Source organism: Mastomys coucha, unplaced genomic scaffold, assembly GCF_008632895.1.
Source record: "Mastomys coucha isolate ucsf_1 unplaced genomic scaffold, UCSF_Mcou_1 pScaffold6, whole genome shotgun sequence".
In the NCBI taxonomy this organism is placed as follows: domain Eukaryota; kingdom Metazoa; phylum Chordata; class Mammalia; order Rodentia; family Muridae; genus Mastomys; species Mastomys coucha.
This window is the reverse complement of record NW_022196912.1, coordinates 2,497,505-2,518,063: the sequence shown is the minus strand read 5'-3', so window position 1 is coordinate 2,518,063 and position 20,559 is coordinate 2,497,505. Positions and strand designations below refer to the sequence as shown.

Here is a 20,559-nt window from a genome sequence, read left to right as displayed (position 1 = left end):
CACAGGGCTATCTACCTTGCAAGTCAGCTTTCATCAATGCAACTTTGTCAGCAAAATTAAAAAAAAAAAGCAAAATATATTTAATGTTAGTAAGCAATATGGAAATGGGGCAAACAGAATGTTTAGATTAAAAAAAGCATGCTACTATAAAGGGAAAAATGCTATGTATAGCAAACAAATTAATATCAACAGCCATAAATCTTAAGAGAAGCCAAAAAATGAGAAAGCAGTGTAATTTTCAGAAGCTTACACTATATGTTTGTATATACATATCATGATTAATCTAGCCAATGGCACAATAAGGGACAACTTAAGGGGCTCTTGTGATCCCTACTCCCCTGCATAGCTAGCTATGGATGGATTCCTTAAGCAACTTGCTTATTAGAACATGTACCACACTGTGTCATGTGTACACATATTGCAGATTATGGTCCTTACAGAGAAAGGACTTTGTGGGATTCACCCTCTTCATTTGTGAAAACTTTCATTCACAACTCCAACTTAGTAATGTATTAACTGCTCTTAGATCTGCTTTGTTGTGAAGCCAAAACACCAGAATTCATGTGACATTTCAAGTGGTTGAATAAAATCATAAGGATGATAGAAACATCTTCAAATATAGTTCTCCTTAGAGAGCATTATTTTTGTAAGTTTCCAGGATATCATGATCATTGGCACTCTTAAAAGAGTGGTTTATGTGATTTATAGATTCTAGTGCTCTTGTCATTGCCTAACTGTCATTACCTTCCTAAATGTCTTTAGGTCTAATAAACTTCCATGTAAATAATTATTACAGAAAACATTAGGTAAAAGAATTTTAAAAAGAGTAAAAGGGGACATAAGCATGTAACTCATTTAAAAGGTATAGACAACAATTTATTACTTCTGGTAATAATAATTACGTGTTTTCTAAAAAATATAAAAACAGACTTCAAACAATAGTGATGGCCAATGAGACTATAGTTCAGTGAATAAATATTTTTCCACAATAAATCTTTATGTAAAGTCATGATTTTATCAAATGAAATTTACCATGTATCATACAAACATATATATGTTATGACTTTCTCAGTAAAGGGACTGTTCACTAGAAATTACTAAAGCAATCCTAACTAATGTATACTTTTAGAAATACAAGATCTATAAGTTTCAATTATGTAATAATAATTAGTGTCACCAAATAATCAAAATTCTGATAGTGTTATAAGTAACAATGATGACAGTAATAATCTCCCAGGAGAACTGAATATATCATTATTTCAACTTAAGCATGGACTACTAACTTGCTCACTATTTGTTGTGTTCAAACATATTTGAGTAGTCTACATATTAATAGCCCACAGTGTTAGAAACGAAAGACAGTATGTATCCAAGAAATATTCATTTCTTGAAACAGTCATCATTGGCTATTTCTTCCCCAGATGAGAATCAGGTATAAGGGAGTCTTCTGTTATGGAGAACTTGTTTTATCAAGTCGTTATCTACTTTCTGATTGCCCTGAGAACAGAAAAAGTAGGATCAAGAACTAAAGATGCCCTATTATTATTAACACAGAAGTTACATGACTCTTTTCTGAGGAAGAGTTAAATTCCATGAAAGAACTGTCTTTGAAAGAGATAATACTTTGACTATGTCTAATTTAATTGCTAATTCTAAAACCATGTGAATCTCATCAATCACACTTATGACAAGTTTATATGAACATATTCTTAGAAATGGTCAAATTAATTTTGGGATGAAATCATCAGGGAAAGATGATATCAGAAAGACAGAAATGTGATGATATTCCTAAAGTAAAGGAAAACATGAGAAGAAACGAGAATTGTTAGGGCCAAGATATTTAAAGCTTCCTCTCCACCCGGGCAGACTATTCCATAAGCTACCACAATGAGGTTAAATATTTAGAAACTAATTTAAAGCCACTGAAGAGAAACCTATCATTAAGTATCCTAGACAAATTGCCTACTAAATTAGGTTGGAAACAACAGCAAGTGTTATTACTATAAACATTTGGTAAACAACATTCCTTACATCCTTCACTAACTGAATGTGTTAGGGTGAGGTCCTTTGTATTTGTGATTTTTTCCTGTCTTGTGGTTGCTGAGCTGTCTCTTTCAGGACGCACTTGCCATGCAAATGCAAAATAGTATCCAAAATCTGTAGCCTTTCCCTTAAAACAGAAATCAACAAATGACCTAGTCTCAGTCTCACTTATTAGATCATTTCTAAGTAATAATAAAAAAACCCCTCACATTATTTTGTTCTTCCACTAGGAATTCTTCGTTTGTATAGTAATTGTATTTCCTAAACAACATGAGAAACCACATAGTCTTTTTTTTTTGTTTTACAAGTGTTATGTCAGAAATTTTAAATAATAAATATGGTGGTAACACTAAAATGATTTTGAAAAAATAGACTTCCATGAATATTCATATTCTCTTTTGTTATTTCCCACAGTTAGAATTTAAGTTAACTTTTGAGAGATATAGATACTTTGGAGAGAGGAAATTGATTTCAAATTAAAAAGTTCCATAGACTTAGGTAATTGCTAAATATAATGATGCTATTTTGGCTAAGAAGAAGTGATTTGTAATCTCTTTAGGAAGAGGGCTCACATTTGGTTCTTCCTTTTCACTCACACAGCATTCCTTATAAATCTAAACTTTCAAAATGGATAAAGCTGTGTTGAAAATTAAAGGGCAAATAGTAACACATAAAGAACCATATAATTCCTGATAATGTGATTGAATTATACTTAGAGAGGTAGAATTGGCTCAAAAAAATTGGATGTTGAAGTTAAAATTACATAAAATGAAAGCAGCAATCACAAATAATTCCTATACATCTTGGTCTAATAGAAAACATGAAAGAAATGTAAGGGAGTGGAGTGCAAATCTGAGGCATTGTACAGTAGTCCTAGATAATATAAGCAAATCTGAAGCATTGTACAGTAGTCCTGGATAATAGAAGAAACCTATTTTTGGCAAAACAGATAATTTATTGTTTGCTATCAGATACATAAAAATCAATTAGTGATATAAGTCTGCATATCTGAGCCCTATTCTTATTTTTCATTCCATTAAATGTAAAGTTTTCAAAATGGATTGAAATACATTATAGTTACTGGAATAAATATTTTTCCTATTTTAAATGGGTATCTGATGCTATAATTATAGCATTATAGAACTGATTCATATGCTAGTTAGCCAAATTATTGTCTTCTAAGATGAAATGACAAGGTCTGTAGTTACAGCTCCTTTTTACATTGGACCTTAGTATTTTTTTGCAAATAATCCAGCAAACTTAAGACTTATGGAATAACATATCCAAAACGTGAATAAGGATTTCTAAACTCTAAGTGAAAACACTGTGGCTAGCAGAATTTTTGCTGGTTGGTGTGGAGGGTTGTTTTAATTAAATTTATATTTTGCCTGTATTGTGTAGTGTGAAAACAAATATAGTACCTTCGCATCCTCTCTCAATTTGCCCATTGCAGAAAAGAGCATCAGAGATGAGATCTGGAAGCCTGCCATTCAAGTCCACAGATGCCAAGCAACCCTGAAAGCCTTCTTTGGCATGGACCAGTTTCGGCAAGGATTTGTATGTTTCTTTAGCCACTCCTCCAATATACAAGTCACCTGTGAAAAGATCAATTTAATTGTTATAAACGTACCTCAGCATCAAGTTTGACCACACTGTATAATGAGGATAACAAAAGACATGGTATTTATTTTATATTAAATTAAGAAGGTAAATGTATGATCTACTTTTTACTTTCTTAAAAGTACAAAATAATGTAACATTTGAATAATGTTTTAGCAGCTGACTTCTTCTAGATGCTACTAGCAAAAGTACTGTATGGATTCACTAGGGTGTCACCTAACAAAATTAGTGTAGCCAAGGGGATAAAGATACCTGTACAACAGCCAACCCAGGTACTTAGTGACTCTATTTTCTAATGCAGTTTCTCAAGTGATCAGGAAGTCCATTTTCAAAACGTAGAACAACAAAATCTATCCTGTGTGTTGCTTCGAGGAACAAAATGTGATAGAGATCTCCTCCCAAAGTTAAAGTATGTAATATACAAGTGGAGGGTTTTACTATAGAATAAAACTTCTTTGGGACTCGGAGTCTTCCTGTCTTTTTTTTTAAATTCAATACCAGAATATGCAAGGCTTTGCTGATTAAAATCATATTCTGCACTATCATTGTTTGTTTGCTTTTTGTTTTCTTGTTTTTGTGGAATTAATGTATACTTACATAGTCTCCCCCATTTGGTTTCCTCCTTCCATCCTCTCATGTGTACCCTCCTACTCCCCTTTGAAAGCATGGCATCTTTTTCTTTACTTGCTATTATTAAACACACACACATACACACACAAACACATACACACACACACACACATGCGTGCACAAGCACAGCACACATCCCCTAACTATAACTTGCTCATTTCTTAAATGTTACTTGTTATGTACATAATCTCAGGGCCAAACTGACCATGGATCAATCAGGGGGGTTAACCCTTGGATGAACTATTTCTCTTGCTCACAGCTTTTTTAGTTGTCTACAGTTGTCATAGGTGTTGTCTTGTGTGATATTTGCTTTCCATATTGGTATGACTATTGCTAGTGTACTACTTCACATCTTTTTTAGGCAGCCATATCATTGAAGTATCATGGTATTAGCTTCCTTGTCATTTTAAGAGATACAATCTCACAGCAGCTCTCCTGTTTTTTGTTTTGTTTTGTTTTTGTTTGTTTGTTTATTTGTTTGTTAATTCTTCTGTGTTGCCTGAATCTTAGGTATAGAATTTGTGTTATACAAGTATCATTTGCGGCTAGGTAGCCTATAATCTTTTGTTCTTTGTACTTTGACCAGTTGTAGGTTTTTGTCTTTGATTGAATATCTTCTTCACTGACTCAATCCTTTTATAGTCTAACTTATGTAATTCTTCACATGTTTCTGTACTAAGTTAAAAACAACCCTACTTTTAATTCTGTGCTACTTTGGAATTTTTAAAGAAGTTATTAATGTGTGTCCCTGATTCTCCTGAAGTTTCAAATGGAACATTTTGCTTAGTTTTGCTGTCTACAGGCTCCTAGGTTTAGGTTTCTTCAACCTTTCAAGCAGTATTGGAATTCCTGTTTTATCCAGTATGCAGGTTATTCACAGTGACCAGATGATATTTAGTCAATGTAATTAATGAGTTCAAGGAGGGTGACCTCAGAATTCTATAATCTTCAGCTCCAGACTGCAAGTTCTGCTGACACACATCTGTCAGCTACTTCTCAAACTTTTCTACCCATAAATGTCTCTTTTACCTTAATCACCCTAAGAACACGACACTCAGTATAATTTTACTAGTATTTAAAAATGTGTGCATTCATAATGCTCATCTAGGTTGCTGTGCTATCTTTATGAGACAGCGAGCATGAACTGGTATTCACAGTGTCTCTTGAAATGTAGTAACTAAATCATTGGTCTTCAAAACAGACAGTTTATGTCCTCTCCCAGTGTTCGCAAACAATCATAAGCTAAGATACCAGATTTTAAGGAAAATAAAATAAAGCCTAAATCTGGCACTCTGAATTTTACTGGTGAGAATATTGAGAATAAAGTATATAGGTTTATCAATATCACAAAACCTCAAGACGTGAAAATCGGCCCTCTGGCTCTACCATAAAAGCCGTTTTCATTGCAACAGTGTACCACTGGTATAATTTGTGCAGAACGTATTGAATGTGTTTCTCTCCTATCTCCTAAATAACATTGGGCAAGGCATCACCCTTGGTATTTAAGGATGGTACAGTGTTCATTGTACAATATTAATTTTCTAATATTATTTGATTATTATCTCCCTCATTTCCATTCTCTCCTGTCTTTTCCCTCACTTCAGTTTCAAGCCATTGTGTTTTAGATGCCACAGAAAGGACATGAGTCATAAATCAAAGGCATAAAATTAGCTTCCTGCACTTGACTTTTCAAACCTAGATTCTTCTAGAAATGCAATGAATATATAGACATTTACATAAGGAAAGTAAAACTTACTTACACTGCAATTGGGCAAGCAAAAATTATAGAAGCATAATCCTGGATGCATAACTATTGGGGAATGTCAAAAGGAGAGCACTGCTTTCTAATTTAAAAGCCAGCCCCTGTTGGGTATCAATACTGCAGATAGATTCAGGAGAATAATGTAGATGGAGAAGGTTTCCTCAGAAGAACCCCACAGCAGAAGCAAGATACTTGTGGGGTGAACACCTTCATAATAGATTTAGCTGTCTGAGTGTTTATACTGCTTCATAGAATGTTCCTTTCTCCACAATATTGTTGGAGCAGTGGAACAGTATCAAGATGTCCCAGCAATAGCAGATCAAGTTTGACATGGGTATGTCCCATCACAAAATAAAAGCCAGGCAGCAGTTCAGTAGGTACCTGGATAGGGACTGAAGATGTCTGAGACCAACTCTCAGTTTTTTTTTAATCTCTCTACTTTCCAAAAGATTGGTATAGTGGAAATTTCAGATAGCCAACATTGTAAATTAGAAATTACTCAAGGGAGAGAAAGAAAACTGAATTTTTCAAATTTTCATTTTCTTTAACTCAAAGAATCACAGCTCAAAATAGAAATCAAGGAAAATTAGAAAAAGTAACCTGGAAAAACTTTGTTGTTTGAACACTGGAGAATATTAGCTGAGGTTTAAACTTTAGTGTATATAATATCAATCTAATATCAATGAAAGAATATGCTCCCTACAGTCATTCACTTAACTAAATTCTTCAGAGTGCCTTAATTTTTGTTCAGTACTAAAGACAAAGTATTAGATAACAATGTGGGAGTGAATGAAGAATTCTTAGCACTGCCTTTAAAAGGTTTAGATACAGGACTTAAGGCTGAAAGCTATGCAAGTAATGTTGGACATAGCTACGCTTCTTTCAGAATCAACTTCCTAGAAGTTGTCTAAGCCTGGAGGACAATCAGTAAATGTTATTATACACTCTATAGTTAGAATATATGCAGGGAATTAAGAGTCAAGAGAATTAAAAATGGTAAAGGGTGTCAGAAAGTTGATTCTAAAGAAGGCACACTTCTGTTCCTTTCTGCCTTCTACCACGAGTCCTGTGTCCTAGTTAGTAAGCTTTTTTTCCTGATTGCTAGTGGAAGAAAAGTAGGAATCTTCCTTCTGTGCTACAAAAGAGCTGAAAACCTCACATTAAGCAATGCAGGATCAGATGTGAACCTTACACATTCAAGGTGAGTGGGTCAGTATTTATAACCCTGGGGCTAATTCTCACTTTCATTACTGAAGCTGCACTTAGCTCCCCACAATTAGTAATGTCTTTATAAACTTTTCATATGCTAGAGAGTGGTCTTGAGGTTCCCTGGTAGGCTTCCATATAAAGAAAACAAAGGAAACACTTAAGTGGACTCAGCCCTGTGTACATTATCACCTCATCAAAGATGCAGAGAATCCTTTTGATCCTTAGAGAGATGGAAAGGAAATGACCATTAGCACTAATGGGTCCTTGCAGGTAAAAGTCTTGTGCTTACAAAAAAGGATATGCTTCTTAATGACCTTCTGTGTGAAGAGGGTCTGGATGGACATCCATTACAAGTCAAGTTTCCTATGCAGTTTAGTATCATCACCTGTTGCCTTCCCCCTTCTCATCACCCCACCAGATTGACTGGATGTTTGCACTCTTGTCGTTTAAGTGGACCATATACAGAACAAGGTAGAGTTGGGAGATTTTCAACAAATATTGTGGCAAACATGCATCATATAGCCAGGCACCAATATAGGAGTGGGGTAAGATTCTTAAAGAAATTTCAATAGTATCCTAATATCAAGAACCATAAATAGAGGAGTACTAAGCAGCTCTTAGTACCATCTGGGGATAGCCAGAGTCAGTGACTAATCCCTAGCATTTGTGCATGAATGAGTAAAGAGAAATTGTGGGCAAGTTGTGTAGTTATAGAAGCTCTGACTCTGTAACTCACTGGTATCGAGTGTGTAAACTCATTAAATTGCATTACTTCTTTGGCAGTAAGATAGTTCTCTATAGAGTAGAATCAATGATGCCTACCTTAGGAACATTGAGGATTATGGAGAATATTTCTATGTATTTAGTATACATCATGTAAGGCACATGGTGTATGCCTCATTCTATGCTGATGGCACTGGAAATTCAGACAAGAGTCAAATTTGTTCCTGTTGAGTGACAAGTTTCATGTTTGCAACTACTTCCTAGAATTTATTTAATTTGATCTAGTTTGTAGATATCAGAGTGTTTGAAACGGGTCTTCTATGATACTAACAGAGATGAGGACGGAGGATCTTTTTACCTATCTAATTTGAAAACAAATTGCACAAAACCTCATAAAGTAATCAGGAATTTTGCTTAACAAATACCTTCTAATTTAGACATAGTAAAAGATTAAAAAAACAAACAAAACATTTTATGAAGGCCCAGAGGCAAATTGTAGATTCAGGCTGAACGCTTCTTAGACAAGAAGAGAAATAAAAAGATTTGTGTGACCTTTCTAAGGTGGGACATTATGGGAGAGCTGAGATAAGAAGGTATAGGACACATTTTACAAGGACATAAATGTAGATGCAAGGCTTTGGGGGAAGTAGACAAAGTGAACATGGTGTTTGGGTGAGTAAGCAAAAGATCAGGGGAGAAGACATAGAAGAGAAGAATATTCAACTTCTTATTAAATACTCTCAATAACGTTAAAGAAATGTCAAGGGAAGACGTTTGAATGAAAAATTAGGACACAATGGGTCTTCAACCTATTGTCTAAGTAAAAACTGTAACAAAATTAAGAAATTTGTGTTAGGGGGCACACAGACAGGTAGGAGAACCAGTATATGAATGTGGTATGAGAAAGAATACCTGACATTACAATATAGTATCTGTGCACTTCGGGTTATAAAGGGTTCAGGGTTATGAGCTAGCCTCAGAGAACAGCGTTCAAAGCTAGGATCAATTGTGGAATTCCAACCAAAAACAAATAAATGAGGTAGTGAAAGTGATTTTTTTCTCAATGAAGACAGGGAGCAGAAGGCAATTAGAGCACGTACCCCAGCAGCCTCACAGCAGCAGAGTCCAAGTGTCAAGGTAGAAGTAGTTTTTTGACTCAGCTTTCCTGATTATTCACATGGACTTTGCCTCTTAAACATCTCACTTTTATTTTAATTAAAAAGAGCAGACATAAAAAAAAACATGTGTTGTAAATGTGAATAATCATGACTACAGAAATATGGGCTTCCAAATTATCAGTTGGGGGAGAATTAAACTCATATACTCTCACTTGTTTTCCTATGGCTTCATTGGACAAAAAATCTAATTCTCGATGCAGGGTACTCTAACGGTTTCATAGTTTCTTGTGATTCATTGTTTAAAATGATTGAACCTGCCTACACTGGTTTCTGAACCTGATCTACAAGCCGAGTGCCCTTCCCTTCTCCAGGGTACAACCAACCTCAACTCTTAAATCTGTATCCTTATCTTTAGTTTTAACCTATTCTTCTTCTACTACAAAGAAATACCTGCAGATCAGATCTTTTCCCCATATACTAAGGGAAATATTTTGGGGGAGAAAAATCATCTGAGTGTATTTGTATGAAAGTTGTTCTCTGTTAGAAGAAAATCATCTGCAATCTTTGAGGATAAACACTTGTATATTAACTTTGTTTTCTAGAAACAGAATATCAATTTGATCTTTCCCTAGCTGTTTAAAATGAAGTATACTACATTGTTAAAGGAGCATAAAAATAGAGGATGTTTCTCAAATAAATCTGAGGTTTTGAGAAGATAAATCTATATAGTGAGAATAACAACCCTCACATAACCAAGTTTATCAAATTATGCCAAATCTTTATTTTTCAGCCAAAGGAACAATTTAAGTGTACATTTTGCTCTGAGATGTAATATCTCTGTCTTTAATAGTTCCCTGTTTGAAACACTGAAGCTAACTTCAGAAATTTTGCTGAAGAGATGCCAAATGGATACTAGTCTGATTAAAGAGACATCCTTCAACTTCCAATATCATAGTCTACTTTATACATGAAAGGTCTAATCCTACAGTACTATAAGTTTGATTCTATAAGAAATGCCTGAAAACCTTATCTCTAAACTTACCTTGGATAGGGGTTCCAAAAAATAATTGGTTCCCTGACTGAAAAAGTAGATCTTGAAGATGTCTTGCTTTATACTATCAAATTGTGAATCTCCCTTCTACCCAGAAAAAAAAGTCCCAAATGGTTTCCATGCTCTGTTGTGTATCTCATGCCTAACACTCCACCTATTGCTATAGGTAACTTTGCCAAATCCTCTGATATTATCCCTCCATTTTTACTCTCATTTCTAGTTCTTGTTGACTTTTTTCTTTTTTTCCTCCAATAATTCACTGTCTAGTAACTCTGACTCCACCCAATCTTCTTATCATTGCCACATCAACTTTCCCATTGTGTTGTAGACCATTATTGTTGCTGTTATTATTAATTTGTATGTCTATATGTATTTGTAGATGTGCACTTACCACAGGATGTGTGTAGATTTTTGGAAAACAACCTTCTAGGATTAGTTTTCTCTTTTTACCCTATGTAGGTTCTGAGGATCAAATTGGCAGGCACTGTTACATTTTGAGCCATTCTATGAGCACCCATTGTGTCCTGATCTATTCAGGATCTCACCCCCTCTACAATCTAAACTTGAAGTACCCACACATGAAATATTCTTCTAAACTGTAAACTAGTTTTTCCTAGCATTGTTTACCAGGCAGGTGGCTGAAATCACATTATCTCATTCTGATACCTTGGCCTGCAGTCTTCTGCAGTTACCTACATTTCTCTACTCTTGTCTTTTTTTCTTTTCTTTTTGTTCAGTCTTTTGAGAGATGGTTTCTCTGTGTAGCCTTGGCTGTCCTGGAACTCACTCTATATACCAGGCTAGCCTCAAACTCAGAAATCTGCCTGTCTCTGCCTCCCAAGTGCTGGGATTAAAGGTGTGCGCCACTCTACTCTTGGCTTTTCCTGCCATTCCATCAGAGTTCGAAGTACACATTACACATTACTTTTTTTTTTCATGAATACCTTGCTTCTGCCAATGTTGCATTTCAAGACTCTATTTAATTTGAATTGTCTAGCACAAATTCTACCTCGATAATATATTCATCTAATTTTCAGTCATAAATCAGTATCATTGTGAATTTTTTTGCCTTTTTCCATGAAAATTGTTGTTTTCAGTGCTTTACAGGTGGGTCTCTTATTTTTTTAATTGAAAAATAAATATTTAAACAGATAACCATGGCCAAAGCACTTTTAAAATCTCACTTTCACTTCGTAGGACTCAGGGATCATTAGTTGAGTCATTTGATGGATGCATAATGAATAGTTTGAATTCCACAAAGAATCATCCAAATAAGAAGATGTGGTGGAAGTTATATTGATATAGCAACTCATATGTTTCTAGTCACCTTCCTCTGAGAAACATGGAGTAAAGTTTATCAAGGGATATCTCTTCTACTGATCTCTTTAGTGAACACAGAGATTAGGGCACAAAGCCCATTAGGAGAATGTAGCACAAAGATACTGTTGTCTATTTGATAGAGTAATTTGCTAAAGTAATTCATGCATGGTTTTAGTTTACATTTGTGGCATTTATCTGTAGTAAGAGGTAGTAAGAGGTAGAGAGATAAGTTAAGGATGAATAGTAATTTGAGGAATCAATATATGATAATATAGATTCATCTCTTAGTTTTCTTTTGAAGTTAAAACAAGTGTTAATACTTTATGGGGAATTAGTTTGATACTATCCTGACTTGGTAATCTGGGTGTCCAGTCACAGCTGGTCATGTGCTATGTCATATACAAGTATAGCCTCTCTCATGCAGTCCCCCATATCACAGTTTACATTATATAAACATTTTACTCTTTCAGACACATCTATTTTGTGGCCCTGCTGTGATTTTAGAATGAAGGATGCATTTACTTAAATACAGAACACAGCCAAGCTAGTCGACCACCCCATCTCTACTCCCAAAAAGTTAGATAATCCCCATTAGTGCTTCCCATTGGTTTGTGTATATCTCACTTCATTCAGGCTTGTATTTGAGCCACCACTCAAGAATTGCTAGGAACAGAGACCCTCTCCAATGAAAATCCTTTTTCTTCATGATTTTGCTGTTTCTAGGTGTTCTGACCTGATACTTTCCTCCTACATCCAACAACATATTATTCCAGATAAAGCACAAACAACAGCAACAACAACAAAAACAACAACAGAACCTATAGATTTCCTAAAAACAGAGCCAAATGAATTTAAAGGTGAGAATTTTGTCTGTGTGAACAAGGGCTTCCTTGTTTCTTGAGTCATTGTTCACTTGAGAGGAAAGCTCTGACTTTGGCATTATGATGTAATAATAACTGACATCAGTGAATGCACTCAAGTTTACAAAGCACTTGTATAAGCATTGTTTTATTTGAATCTGCCTGTTGAGCTACCAGACATTAACACAAGCTATAATGCTGCTAAGTTCCTGTGATTCCAGGCAACAATGCCCTAAAGCAGAGGAATCACACTGGATGTCCAGTGTTCTGAAACTATGACTCTTTCAGTTAATCCACCCTGTCTTACACAGTGAGCACTCCAAAGGCAAAAAGCCCATTTCTACAAAGTATGGAGAATTTTGAAAAGTTAGAGCCAGTTGAGAAAATTAACAGTGGTATTACTGGAATCCTAGCAAGGTGACAGATCCTCAGGACAGAGACAGATGTATCTGCACACTGAGAAAGCCCAGAAGAAAAAACACCCAATTTTCTCCCATTAAAAATAACTATTGATCAACTTCTGATGTGTGGTTAAAATTTTTATGACACAAATCTTTATTTTTTGAGGCAAGGGCCTGACAGATAATAGTCAGAAACCTGCAACTATCCCTGCCACACCTTAATACTAATATTTACATGTGAAGGATAAATAATCCAAAAAATCTGGGGTTCAGATTCAAACATGTTCTATAGCCAGACTTTGAGAGTCAATATTTTCATTATTTTATGGAAATACTAGAAAATTATTTCCATTCTGACATTTAATTTCTAGCTGAAATTTTGAGGAAAAAAATCCCTACAGAAGAATTTTTTTTTTAAAGTACTCTTTGAGACATAACATGAAGACATATTTTGTTTATGGGTTTGGCCAACAGACTTGGGAAACCCTGGTGGACATAAGAGATGGAGAATAATGAAAGGAAAATGCTATGGAGGTGTATGTGGTAATCCATCTTCTTTTAAATCTACTCTATACCAGTGACACTGGCAGATGGGATGTGAGTTCAGGCAAATAAATCCATGTCAAGCTAACTTCATTTTGTGGCTTTAAAATTTAAATTTGACATTTGGCTTTTAAGAGAAAGTCAGGTAGAATTTGTGTCGATGCTTTTCTTTTGTCTCCAGCAGGCCTGTGTACCTGTGCTCAGTACCCTTGGCAGTGGACACTTCCCTCCCTGCTGTGCTTACCTTTCCCTTTGTGGCATGATACCCACTCGAACTGCAGATGAGATTGCTAAGACCACATGTATTGATAAAGTTTGCATGTTGATTTTCATGAAACTTTGGAGGGGTTTGACTTTTCCAAACTCTTCAGGACACTGAGACGCTATTACCATCTGGACCTCACAAGTGAGCAAGGGAATCACTACGTCAGTACAATGCTTCCCACATCAGACGCAAGAGGTGGCACCTGCAACCCTGTCACCAAGGCTACTTTTTTCTCTACTACTTTTACTAGAACTATTCTGAATGACAGGAGGAGAATAACTACAGTTGGCAGGGTGAGGTGGTATATGCTTTAATCCCAACATCCACAGGTTGGGAAGCAGCAGCCAGAAGTAGTAAGATATATCTCTGTGAGTCTTGAGTCCTAGGCCAGGCTGATTTACAGGACAATCAGAACTACACAGAAAAACCCTGTCTCAAGAGTGGCTAAAATCAGATTCTCAGGTGACAATACATGTTGGAGAGGATGTGGAGAAAGAGGAACACTCCTCCATTGCTGGTAGGATTGCAAACTGGTACAACGACTCTGGAAATCAATTTGAGGTTCCTCAGAAAATTAGAAATAGATCTACCTCAAGACCCAGCAATACCACTCTTGGGAATATACTCAAAAGATGCCCCACCATACCACAGGGACACATGTTCCACTGTGTTCATAGCAGCCTTATTTGTGATAGCCAGAAGCTGGGAACACCCCAGATGTCCCATGACAGATGAATGGATACAGAAAATGTGATTCAATTTACACAATGGAATACTACTCAGCTATTAAAAATGAGGACATCCTGAGTTTTGCAGGCAAATGGACGGAACTAGAAAATATCATCCTGAGTGATGTAACTCAGACCCAAAAGGATATGTATGGTATGTACTCACCAATAAGTGAATATTAGCCACATAAAAAAATGTACCAAATACCCAAGATACAGTCTACAGAACTCCAAAAGATCAACAAGCTGAAGTGCCCAAGTTAGGACACCTCAGTCCCACTTGGAAGAGAGAAGAAAGCAATCACAAGTGGGGAGGGACTTCAGAGGGAAAGTGGATGGGGGGACAGTGGGGGAGAGAGGGGAACCTGATCTGGTATTGGGTGGGAGAAAAGGACTGAAGCCCTGAGGGCCAGCAGAAAGAATGGAAACAGGCAACCTCCGAGATAAGAGGTTGGGGGAACCTTCCAGAATGCACCAAAGACTGGAAAGGTGAGAGACACTCGGGACTCCAAGAGAGGGACCTTAGATGAAATGCCTGACAGTAAGGAGAGGGAACTTAAAGAGCCCACCTCCAGCAGGAAAAGAGGACATCAAGAGAGGGATGGGGTTGCCATTCTACAGTCACAACTCTGACTCATAATTGTTCCTGTCTGAAAGAATTACAGGGATGGAAATGGAGAGGAGCCTGAGGAAAAGAAGGTTCAGCAACAGTCCCAAAGTGGGATCCAGCTCAAGGGGAGATCCCAAGGCCTAACACTATTACTGAGGCTATGGAACACTCACAAAAAGGGATCTAACATGACTGCCCTCCGAAAGACCCAACAAGCAGCTGAAAGAGTTAGATGCAGATATTTGCACACAAGCAATGGACAGAAGCAGCTGACCCCTGTGGTTGAATTAGGGAAGGCTGAAAGAAGTTGAGGAGAAGAGTGATCCTGTAGGAGGATCAGCAGTCTAAATTAATCTGGATCCCCGAGATCTCTCAAACATTGGAGCACCAAACAGGCAGCATAAAGCAGCTGATATGAAGCCCCCAACACACATACAGTAGAGGACTGTTGGGTCTATGTTCATTCAGAGATGATGCACCTAACCCTCAAGAGACTGGAGGCCCCAGGGGGCTTAGGGGTCAGATGGGGAGGGGGTTGGAGACATCCAAGTGGAGACAGGTAGGTGGGGAGGAGGTATGGGATGTGGAACAGTGGAGGGGAGATCAGGGTGGAGGGAATAAAATATGGAGTTTAAAAAATAAATTAATTTAAAAAAGAGAAACAACTTAAAAAGAGAAAGACAGAGAAAATTGGAAATAGTTTCTCATACTGAGTGTATGAAGTCAGTTACAGGACCTATGCAAATCTATTGTTTTCTTGAAATTTTTATGTTGTTCTCTCTAATGTTTTGAAATTTTAATAAATATTTTATGTTAAATAATTTAACTTTCTCATCCCAAAACTATTGAAAATTTACATTGAGTGTGGTTCTCCTGTTTCAAATTTAAGAGAACTTCTATTTCCTATAATGGTCTATTTAATACAAGTCAAAAATATATGTATACCTTAATATACAAAGATAAAAAGTTACACTCATCATAGTTTTTCTAGATAGAAAATATTCAGCAGTGTAGAGCAATGGTAAAAACAGTATTTATGGTTTACAGGCACTGACAAGAGCTTCTAAAGTATCATTTACTTTTTCCTTAAGAATTAGACCTTTTTCTATATGTTTTTAACTAAGAAACAATTTCTTCCTTTTAAGAGCATGAGCTGTTTTCACAGAGGACTTGGGTGTGGCTCCCAGCACTTAACACAGTGATTCCCAGTCAGCAGTGATTCCAGTTCTAGGGCACCTGATACAGTCTCTGTCCTCTGAAGATACCAAGCATGTGCTGTTGTGCAGATATGCATGCAGACAAAAGGACCACACAAATAAAATAAAACAAAATAATAAATACTAAAAGAATGTTGGCCGGGCAGTGGTGGTGCACACCTATAATCCCAGCACTTGGGAGGCAGAGACAGGCAGAGTTCGAGGCCAGGCTGGTCTACAGAGTGAGTTCCAGGACAGCCAGGGCTACACAGAGAAACCCTGTCTTGAAAGAACAAACAAACAAACAAACGAACAAACAAACAAAATCAACCAAACAAAAGAAGAATGTGATTTAAAATAGTTCTTTTCATATAGTGGGTGTGTCCTGCTCTCCCAATATAGAGAGACAGCTCTCCTTGTTCCTTGGCAGCACTGCCTTGTGTTCCCTGCAGTGTGGAGAGACAGCCCCGGTAGGGATTCCACAGAGAAAACAGCAAATAACTTGGGACAGCTGAAGAGAAATGTGAACATGAAGAATGGATACGTTTCTAGGAGTGCTGAGTAAAAGTGGTGTGTGGAAATGTTCACAGAAAGCACATGGCTATGCATAGAGGAAGCCTGCGGGACTGCCTGGAGATGGAGGAATGTTGACTCTGCTTGAGTGAACATGGACATCATTAATAGGGGTTCACAGCTAGAACTCACACAGAGAAGTTTCAGATGAACACAGGAAAGTACCATTAAAGAATGAAGGTGACACATCTGTTGGACCTAGAGTCTGAAGTCACATTTGTTCTCAGTCATCACTTATACTAAAAAACAAGTGGGAAGGGGCAGAAGTTGAAATATGCTGTGCATTATTATTATCCTGCTATTATTGTTGCCACTATCATATCTTCATTTCTGAGGTTTGATTGATAAATTTTATTTAATTTAAAAAGTTTTAAAAATATGTGTGTATGCCTGTGTGTGAGAACTGCACATCACTGGGGAAAGACAAAAACATCACACAGCTGGAGTGGCAGGCAGTAATGAGTCATGGAACCCGCGTGAGTTCTAGGAACCAAATTTGGGCCTTCTACAAAGTTATTCCAAGCTCTTAACTGTTGGGCTGTCTCACCAGCCATCAGTATTTAATTTTTTTCACTAGAGATAGTTTTATAATATTAAATGATTACAGAACTGTCTTAAAGGAGAACTCAAATATATTTGGTGGGCCTGTGCGTAGTTTAAATACGTCAACACTACCCATTTTGAAGAGATGACTTGAGGCAAAGTGTAGCATTGTGCCTTGATTATATTAGATCACCTTATTTTATGCAATAATTCATATAGAAATCCTCAATCTAGAGCTTGACAATCAAGCCTATAATGAATGACAACAATGACAAGAATTATACTGACAAAGGTAACTTATTATCTTGACTAGAAGTGATGAAAGACAGATCTAAGCATACTAAGATACTCAAATTTGAATATCATCTTTGTCCATGATTCACATTCATGTCCCAGCAAAAGTCAAATAGTTATGTCATGGATCATCAAGCTTATCAAAAACAGATGGAAGCATGCCTGCTAATTTTATAAATGTGATGGTCTATTATACAATAGACATAGTGTATTAGTACAGGAACTTACAGTGTTTGTGTGTTGGATGAATGGGGAGGAGTCAGGGATTAGGAGTGGAGGCGATAAGATTCCTCTTACAAATAAACTAGAATTGTTTGTTAGCTTCTGATATCATAGCAACTAGTAAGAACTTAAGAAGTCCAGATGGGTTGAACTGTGGAAAATTATAATGGAATTTGGTAAAGAAATAAAAAGCAGCTGTCCAAGTTGGGGTGAGCATTACCAGAAACTCAAATACAGTATATGGCTACCTGTGGTTCATCTCCATCTCACATCCAGACTTGCCACTCTCAGGTTCTCTGCTATTAAATCCACAAATGTTGCAGAATGTTTTTCAATTCGCTGTTACAGGCCCTCAGTAGCAATCTATTGAAGCTGAAATGAACAATGCAATTTGCTTCTTCTGGTCCATGTAAATGATGGATTACAGAACTGGAAAGATGGCTCAGGGGTTAAGAACACTTATAGGCCAAGGTTTGGTTCTTAGGCATATGAGTGACTACTATGCATTAGTGACTTTATCCAGGGAATCCAATTACCTCTTCTGACACTGAGACCTGGCTCCCTCCTCTGTATGTACAGAGTATGCAAGTAGCACACATACATCAATGTGCATGGAGCACTCACACCCGTAAAAATAAATACAGTTTTAATCATTTTAAAAATTCAGGAAGTAAAAGGCTGGATCTGGAGAACATTAACTAGAACATGACTGGATTTATCAGTTATCCAGAGCATATCACTCTAGGCAGGGAAAGAGAAAGGATTTAAACAAGATGGAGTTGTCAGTACAGGCTACAGATATTTAAGCTCCAAATGTGCATGCTGGCCTGGAGTATAAACATTAACAAAAGAACGCTCAGAGTGAACATTAAGCAAGTCACAGACAGTTGTGTGCATCAGGGAAGGATGTCTTCCTAGAGGTGGGGGAGGTGAAAGTAGACTAAAACAAACTGTCAGAGGTTTGATAATCAAGAGGATAGGTTTGAGCTGATTTCTGCAAAGCCTGGGAATTCAATGAAGCCATAAAAAAAGAAACAATGGTTCCATCTCTCTAATTATCTTCCAAGTAACCATGCTGTAACTCTTGTGTGGGGAAGGGAATAGCAAAAATGTCAAGTATTACTTTGACGACTCACTGCCTTATTGTTTCTGTTGTGTGCTGTGGTGACTGCCTCCAAAGTGATCCCTTTCCCCACTGATCATAGATTTCAGCAGCCAAAAAATATATCACTAAATTGTACTGCCAACCACACTGTCCCCAGCTTCTGCAGGATGTTCAAAGTCCTACTCCATGAGAAGCAAAACACCCTGCTTCCTTCTGAGACATAGAGAGCCTTAGAAATGCAACATCCTTCTCAGGTTTGTACTGCATGCATGAAAGACCTATGTGGGCATTTATAGCCACTTTATAAAGTGAGACCAGCCACCACAGCTGGGGAAACACCTTCTGCGCTCTAGAGCCCACAGTGACAGGTCCATTCACTGTGTTTAAATCCTGTGTTTGAGGGAATTTGAGAGTGAGACAAAGCAGAGTTCTAGAGCTGAACCACTGCCAGAAATGAGATGTTATCTCAGGGCAGTGCCATCAGGCAGGGTAGAGAGAAGGTCACAAAGGCATGACGATATTTGGGAAACAGAACTAGGAGGAGGGGCAGTTGCCAGGGGCACACAGGTCTTCTGGAGATCCCAGGCAGCAAATAGAACCAACTCCTCACTCTCTGAGGTCCCTCATTGTTAGCCACTGAAAAGGTGTCTTGTCTCTTCAATTTTTTTGGTTTTGTTTTGTTTATGTTTTTCGAGATAGGGTTTCTCTGTGTAGCCCTGGCTGTCCTGGAACTCACTCTGTAGACCAGACTGGTCTCGAACTCAGAAATCCACCTGCCTCTGCCTCCCAAGTGCTGGGATTAAAGGTGTGAGCCACCACCACCGGGCTTCTCTTCAATTTTCAAATAATCCTTAAAATAACCTCACAAATTGAGAAAATGTTAGTAAATCTCACTACACCATAAACAGGAAGACAATAGGTATTTCTCCCATTGTCAATATAAGTCAAATTCTTATCTGAACATTTCCTATCTGAGCAAAAGAATCTCGGAAAGACGAAAGGGCTACTCAAACTCACACACGCCAAATAATGAAGCTCAGACATGTTTAAACATGATCAAAACTTCAGAAGTGACAACACTCAATAAAATATTTTTCAAAGCACAATGTGAGAGGGTAGATCAGGCCGGTGTGCCTTATGTTCAGGTCCAAAGAAAGAGGGCTGCTAGGGAACAAACTGATCTGAGTTACAAAAGAAAAGAACATACATAGGATGCATGCAATTCTCCACTTAGAGATGGAAGCTGTTGGAATTGGAAGTCTGGCTGATTAGGGGGCCTTTTATTTGGCTTAGCCAAGGGAAACACAGGCAGTTAGCTATCTTTAGGCTAAGATTTGAATGGAGATATGAAAAATGCTAAAAGATTAGGAAGGAAATAATTTGGGATTTGTAAGAGGGATAAAGGAGAAGAAGGGGACAAAGTGCTCACCGCCTGGCTGACCTAGATGTAGCCAATGAGCTACAAGGTGTAATTTTGCTAAGTGGCCACCTGAGGGCACTGTCAGCTATGCACTCAGGCCCATAGTTGGGCGGGGGTAGGGAGGCAATCAAATTTTAAACAGCCTCAATTTGCTGATGGATTAACTTAACTCTTAAATAAGGACACCCATGGAAGATGGAGACACAAAACTATTCTTCTGTTCTATTTTTATTCTTGAACTAGATAAATGAATAAGCAAGACTGACCTCAATTCAAATTCCTGGACACTCATAAGGATTATATACAATAACCTCATTTAAATC

General features: G+C 37.2%; 1 protein-coding gene across 30 annotated transcripts in view; it reads right to left on the bottom strand.

The window, feature by feature from the left end:
* Nrxn1 (neurexin 1) overlaps window positions 1–20,559 on the bottom strand; it is a 1,104,407-nt gene that overhangs the window by 576,894 nt on the left and 506,954 nt on the right. For 20 of the 30 annotated variants that reach the window (XM_031356560.1, XM_031356563.1, XM_031356574.1 and 17 more), the window contains one exon: window positions 3,465–3,638. In XM_031356560.1, the coding sequence (XP_031212420.1) occupies window positions 3,465–3,638 (174 nt within the window). Of the gene's footprint in view, window positions 1–15; window positions 43–3,464; window positions 3,639–20,559 lie in introns of all 30 variants that reach the window. The other 10 variants (XM_031356553.1, XM_031356556.1, XM_031356572.1 and 7 more) reach the window with 1 other exon arrangement.